This window comes from Fulmarus glacialis, unplaced genomic scaffold (assembly GCF_000690835.1).
Source record: "Fulmarus glacialis isolate BGI_N327 unplaced genomic scaffold, ASM69083v1 scaffold18827, whole genome shotgun sequence".
NCBI classification, from domain to species: domain Eukaryota; kingdom Metazoa; phylum Chordata; class Aves; order Procellariiformes; family Procellariidae; genus Fulmarus; species Fulmarus glacialis.
The window spans coordinates 6,662-13,954 of record NW_009222814.1 but is presented as its reverse complement, the minus strand read 5'-3'; the positions used below and the strand labels follow the sequence as shown (position 1 = coordinate 13,954).

The 7,293-nt window shown below is 35.9% G+C and overlaps 1 protein-coding gene across 1 annotated transcript in view; it reads right to left on the bottom strand.

Moving 5' to 3' along the window:
- The window catches only part of HDAC2 (histone deacetylase 2), a 16,568-nt gene extending 9,704 nt beyond the window's left edge, over window positions 1-6,864 (bottom strand). Inside the window, exons 1-5 of the mRNA XM_009581596.1 lie at window positions 6,752-6,864; window positions 6,158-6,275; window positions 5,127-5,201; window positions 4,688-4,826; window positions 2,484-2,625 (exon numbers count right to left, since the gene is read on the bottom strand). Of these exons, the coding sequence (XP_009579891.1) occupies window positions 2,484-2,625; window positions 4,688-4,826; window positions 5,127-5,201; window positions 6,158-6,275; window positions 6,752-6,826 (549 nt within the window). The 5' untranslated portion in view covers window positions 6,827-6,864. The remainder of the gene's footprint in view (window positions 1-2,483; window positions 2,626-4,687; window positions 4,827-5,126; window positions 5,202-6,157; window positions 6,276-6,751) is intronic.
- Between the last annotated feature and the right edge of the window lie 429 nt (window positions 6,865-7,293).

Genomic DNA, 7,293 nt, shown 5'->3' with positions numbered 1-7,293 from the left:
TGAACCCTCTGGCTGATTTGGAGCATGACAGTTATCCAGAATCTCCCAGAGTGAATCACCTAGGCTTTCAGATGCTGATTTTTCTGAGGTGATAGTGCCTTGCTTTCCAGATTAAAAAAAAAGAAATCATTAAATCGATCTCATCTTAAAACATAGCAAAGCCAAACGTTCACACAATTTCCCACTACACAGGATAATTGCTTTCCAGCCTGAGCTACTCAACAGATGTTTTTAGTAACATTTGCATTGGTTACATACACTAAAGAAACAATATAGCATTCTGGTAGTTGCTCAATGGATCAAATTTCCTCACAGAACCTGAGCCTCTAGGTAGCGCTACAGTCTCAACTGACCTATCTATGTATATATAAGACAAGATTAGTGCTATCATCTAAGATGTGTAGAAAGTCAAATAACTTACTAAGGACACTGGAAGTTTAGACTGCACAATACCATCAGTAGAAAATGGATGAATGCAACTGAACTAGACAACCTCTGTGAGATTCAGCTACATGGATGGAGCTGCAATCACAAAATCATAGGCTGATGCATGATTTGTTCCTGCATCAAATAACTGTAACCTGATCAGCAAACAAGACCAACTAACTAAAGAATTACAGAAACAATCTTGAATGGAGCCCACTGACAAAAACAAAGATAAGATTTGGCTGTTAAAGTTGATGTAAATACCCAGCAACAGCAGATCAAGTTGAGCAGAAGCAAGCAGTGCAATACTGTCTCCAGAAGGAACACTGACTTTTCAGAGAATTAGTTCTCCCTTTAGTTCAATTAGCTTTGCAACCTCTGGGGATAGGAAAAAGCTAATGTTTTTTTTCCTATGGGGATGTAGTAATTGCAATAAAGCCTGCTGAAGTCTATATGCAGACAATGCTCGTTTCAAAATACTAGCTAGCAGCACAGAATAAAAGTTACCATGCTTAAGGTACTGTTTGTAACTGACACTGCGCTAAAAAACATCTGAATAACATACAATATTATTCTACTTCAACTGTGTATCTTTAAATTCTTTGTCCTGGGTGTGGTGAGGTGAAGAATCCATAAACTTCTCTGTCAACGGGAAGTGCTGTTTCTAAAAAGCCAATGTATCTAACCCTTCAAAAAAAAAAAAAAAATTCTAGCCAAATCCAGCAACAACAGCTTGTCCTTATAAACATCCTGGTCTGAGCTGCTTTTTGTTTGAAGCACCACTACCACCTTGTGGCCAGTCAAGTTAAACCACATGGATAAAAACAATGCCTAATCTGATTTCTACCTAAATCAATTTAGAATGCAGTTTAACAAAATTTAACAACCGTAATAACATTCAGCTCCAACAACCACACTGAAATGAACACTTAGCACCCCACTGATCTAAAGCTCACTTTTCATTTACTCCTGTGTCCTCTGGGTATCATCAGCACACTGGGGAGCACACCTTCTGGGAATATTAGCAGAAACACAAATATCTGCATCTCTTGAATTAATTTTAAGACAGTAGGAAAACAGTGAATTCTTTCCCAACACAGCATTTTTCAGAATTGTTCACAATTTTTTAAAAAAATTACTAACTGTACATACAAAGTTGCTAATACCAGAGGAGTGACCTGGGAGTACCTCTGATAAAAAGAGGTTTAATTTAAGAGTTTGAAGCTAGGAATGTATTAATCGTAATACTTGAAATATTCTTTAAAGTTGTGAAGTGGAACAATCTCCTGTTCTAATGGGCAAGAGTCTAACATGAAGAATGACTAACTAAATTAAAATTAATATGAAGGGCCAGGAAAATTGGTTTCCATTCTCAGCTTTGCCAAAGATTCTACAACAGCTTAAATGATAATTCTTCACAGGCCAATGCTCCCTCCCTCAAGCTAGCTATAAGGCTTAGTACACAATTGCCTGTGGGGCATGTTCTTCAGCAGTGAGCATCATGAGAACTTGAAACTCACTTTATGACATAAGAAATATTCCAAAAACGAGCCAACTGTATTACTAGGCAAATAGAACACAGTAAATTAAAGTTGCAACTGAAGCTTTGTGACTATTAAAGCTCTGGCATAAAGTTATTCTAAAATTTGAAGTAAGTTTTGAAGCCATGTGATCTCCGAACAGCTACTTTTCACTGTATGTGCAGAACTAAAGTGTACAGATAATCATTATAAATATACCACATTGTCTTCCTAGAGACATTCCCAAAATCTGAGTGAAGCAAACTAATTATATATTTGAACTAAAATTTCAGACAATTTATCCAGAAGTGAAGGTGTTGATTTTGTGTAGAAGTGAGTAATTTAGTTCCCCACTACCCTGTATTTTTTTGTTCTAAGGTTCAACAAATCTATCACTCTAGACTAACATTTTCTGAAAACTTACTGCTGTATATTTTTACTGGACATAGTTATTGTGGCCTAGCACTAAAACAGTATCTACAAGGAAGAAAATAAGAGGGAATTTATCACCTAAGGAAATTTCATGTTCAACCTTACCCTAAGGTCCCCTGTGCCCGGAAAATATTCACCATACTTATGGAATGATACTGTCATGACACGATCTGTGGTATAAAATGCTTCTTCAACACCATCACCATGATGGATATCAATATCAATATATAACACTCTTTGGTGATACCTAGAAAGAAAATCATGCATGAGAAATCATCCTTATCTGTTATGTTCATAATACACTGATACCCAACACGGAAAAACCTAACAAAAAAACCCAACCAAACACTAAAATCCAAGATTACGATCATTTTGATGATTTTGGTTGAAGTGACCATATGCTCTTAGAATTCTCAGTACAGTTTGGGTAATAATGAAAATAAGTTTATCTTCATCAAAATAAGTAATTTAAGTATGTAATGTATTTAGTATTTACCCCAAGTTGTCTCACTCCGTAGAAGCTATACCTTGTGTTTCTGTTCTCACCACTTCGTTGTTCACATCTGCTGAATTCGCCCCTTTCACAGGGCATTTCTTTCTGCCTTCTCAATAATTGCCAACAGTCTGCACTAAAACATCTCTTAGTGCACACTTCAAACAGCATAGTGCCAGGAGCAGAAATAACCCATGTTCCGTAAGCTTGCAAAAATAAATTTAAATACTTATTTTCCATCGACTTTTCTTCTTCACCTCTGCAACTTGTAAAGATAGGTACATTCTTATTTCCAAGTGTACCACACTTACTATTAGCATGAAATTATTACACTACTGCTTAGTATTTCCTTAAATACTGCAAGTTTCAGATCAGTTTATCTGAGATGGATACAGAAACCAGTTGTTTGAAGCCTCATAGCATTGGAAACAACAGTAAGTATCCCTTAAATTCTATGTTGTTGAGTAAAGAACAAAATCTATCAACATCAGAAGATGCATTTTCATCATGCTTTCCATAGTGCTATAGAATGTGAGTATGAACAGCCATAATTTCAGGTGGGCTAAGATTTTTCACTTAACAAGATACTGAACAGGACAGTTTCCTATGGTTAGGTAACCCATAATTATTTGAAAGTTTCCTTCCTTCACATGCACATTAAGGTAAAAAATTCAAGACTGGACCACAGAAAATCACATTGCTTTTCTTAGACTGCAGAGATAGATCCTGAATACATGCTGCACATTAAAATGAATGTCTTAATATGTTAATATTAACGATTTCTTAATGTCTTTAGAATCTTTTTCCATCTTTAAAAAACACTTCCAGATTACAGATGCTTCCCCCATCCCTTACCAGCAGACTCAGCTGCTCCATTCACAAGAGTCAAATACCTAGAATATTTTTTGTAAAAAAATGAGATTTATGTGTTATTAGAAGGGATACGGTCCCCTGAAGCAGTACAAGTAACACTCAGGATTTTAAATTTTAGTGAAGCATTACTGCTTGAAGTTAATTATATGATCACTTTTTCATTACTCCTCTCATTTTTTATTTTGCAGTCACAGCAGCACAGCTGTTATTCATTATTTATTCATAACAGCCACATTAATTCATGTAACAATCCAAGGAAGCTCAGTGCACGATCTTCCCTGAATATTCCTGTTTGGTTTAGTAACGACTCAAATGATAGGAAACAAACAGGCATTTTGAGAAACCAAATGGGTGTATGATTGTGAGTGTAATGACTGCCCTAAGGGGTCAGGGCAATGATCCATCTAGCCCACTATTCTGTCCCATGAGTAGCAACAAGGATTAACATTTACAGAAAGCATGTAAGTCTGTCCATTTTCTGAAGTCTGCTACCCTAGTACTTCCCCACCATCTAGAATTACAGCATATGGAGTTTTACGGAGTGCATCGTTGCTTGGATCTTTAACATCCATTTAAAGACCTCTTGTCCATTATTATGTCTAATCTCTTTTTTGAATCTGTTGTTGCTGTCTGCTTCTCCTTCAGCCTCCTGTAGAAGCAAGTTCCAGAAGTTTACTATCCTCTGTGTAAAGAAGCATTTCCAAATACCCGTTTTAAACCTATCTCCTATTAGCTATCTCTTCAGCTTGCCTGTATTTTAGTTTAAACTTCTTGCTGAAGCCAAACCAGGCAGAGCTTGGAGTTTTCGTAATTGAAACTCTCTGAGTTCAACATGGGCTATGAAAACTCACTGAAATAGTAATTACAACCCATATCTTCAAACTTTTAAATACTTGAATTTGACACTTTCTATAATTTTATCTTGTTCCTATCAAAAACTTACTTCAGTAACTCAAGGATGGCAAGCACGATATCATTGACATAACAGAAACCAGATGCCTCTGATTTCTTGGCATGGTGAAGTCCTCCAGCCCAATTAACAGCCATGTCTGTTTGTTGTCTGTTCAATTTTACCGCCCCAGCTGTAAAAGGCATACACAAAAATGAAAGGAAATGCAGTCAGAAACTTCTGAAGGCCTTTAAATCTGTTACATGAAATAGTACCTTGTTTTTTAAATAAGTTGATCCTAGATCTGATCTCTTACCAATACCGTGATACGATTGTCAAATATGAGATATGTCAAATAACTGATATATGATTATTATTTCTTTATTAAAAAAAACTTCTATTTGCTTCAGTTTTAAATATACTATCAAAGTTTTAAGTTGCTGACATAAACGCAGTAAAATTACAAAATAGCTGGCAAACAACCTATACTTACCAACAGAGCCTCCAGTTGACAGCTGACAAAACTCAAACAGGCCATCAAATACAGGACAATCTTCTCCAACATTAACTGCGTAAGAAATGTATTATTTTTCAAAAACACCATTCCAACAGCATTGCTATATGCATGGATAACACTTACAGATGCAATGCAGAGTTCATTCAGCATTTTAACTCCCCTCCCCCCCTTCCGCCTCATTTTTGTCAGGCTAAATTTTAAACACTGAAAACAATATAAAGTCTTTATAATCTTTTTTTCTTTTTTTTTTTTTCTTTTTAGTTTCCACAGGAAGCTTTGTCTTCTCATTAACAAGAAGTTAGTTAGATCATTTTTAGATTTTTGAAGAAGTGCTGATTAACATAGTCATGTTAAAAAATGCACAATTACTTGGAAAAATAATTTGCTGAGAATAAGGCACCATAAAGAGGTTACAATACTGCCTTTTAAATTGATATAATAGCTGTCAAACTGCATTCCTAGCAGTACTTTGAGCCTATTTCTATAATTAAAGAAATAAATTAACAGAAAGGGTGAGCAGTGAATAATGTGCAGTTTTTACCATCTCCCTCCAACAGGAATGAATAACTCCTTTTCTTGACTTAAACACATTTTCACACATTGATTTTTACTTCTCTACTCTTCTAAAAGCCATTCTTTTTCAGAAAGATTTTGCATTAGAACAGATTTTAAGACACTTTCGCAAACAGCTCACAACTAAAGTTTAATCTGTGCATTAAGCCTACAGAAAGTATTATTTCACATCTAGAATACACCCTGTGAAAGGGGAGGCAAAAATCCTTCCATAAGCTTAAAGAACATTTTTGCCAATATGGCTGCTCTTAATAGAAAAGTCCCAAAATTAGTGTAGCTAAAGGCAGGCACACGTTACTCATGTTACAGTATTTCTCTAACCCACCCACTCCATTAAGCCATGTTCATACCTCTGTATTGGTGAATATTTAGCTTTAAACAATGCTAACCATCAAAGCACGTACACATAGATTTAGCCTAATGTTGACACTTACATCTCTGCATTTGCTTGCTGTACTCAGACATATTGTCAGGCCTTATTGATCGGAGAAATTTGATGTATTCATCACTATGGTACTTGGTCATTTCCTCAGCAGTAGCTTTGTGAGGTCGCTGATAACAAGAACAAGTTATAATAATAATCAGTGCTCTGCAAAATCAGCTAACAATTGGCTAAACCAGACAACTTGAAAGAAATCTAATCTACTTTGAAGGGAGAACAGTGAAACTGATAGTAATGCTGTTTTAAATAAAGCAAGGACTACTCTGTTGTTAGTATACAACAGAGTAGATTGGGCTAACTGCACAAAGAATCAATGTCCCCCCAACACCCCACCCGCCCAATCATAAAAATACTGGTGAAAAGTCTCTACTGGGGCTCTACCTCACTTCTTCCAGACATGGACAACAATCTGCAATCCTCACCAGTTATAAAATACTGGTTCATTTCCACATAAGAGAGCTCCGAATACACTATTTAATTCCACTTCCACTTCTCTCCATTTATTTGCGTGAGAATATAAGAATACTTGAAGCCCTTTAAAAATAACTTAAAATGCTTCAGTGGACATTCCATTGCTTATACTCACGTAAATTTCCATTTTTCTGTATAAGCCATAATTTAGCAGCAAGTTGTGGGTCATTCGGATCCTATGAGGTTTCATTGGATGCCCTTGTCCATAGTAATAGTTTCCGATATCACCTGTCAATATTACACAAATGAATAGCTATTCATATTACAAAATAACTTTTCATTGCTACTTAAAAGAATCACTCCCAGAAGGAAGCAAGTATGATGATATAAAAAAAACAAAACAAACTGACAAAGGGACTACTGTCTATTTCAGAAAGGCCATGAGGAAAACAAACTGCCCATAAAAGGTCTTATGTCAGAAGCAGAGGGCAAAAAGGAGGACAAATCTAACACCTTTACTACAAACAGACAGTAGTGGGGGAGCAAAGATGCCTACAAGAAGTGGTTTCAAATCAAGCATGAAGAAAATAGTGGGCAGGAACTGAAGAATAAAGTAATGGGAAACAAAACTGGAATTAAGAGGGTAGCAGAAACTGCTGATGACATAGCCACATTATACCACAACAGAGGCTGTAGTAAAACCTACCATTTTGCAGG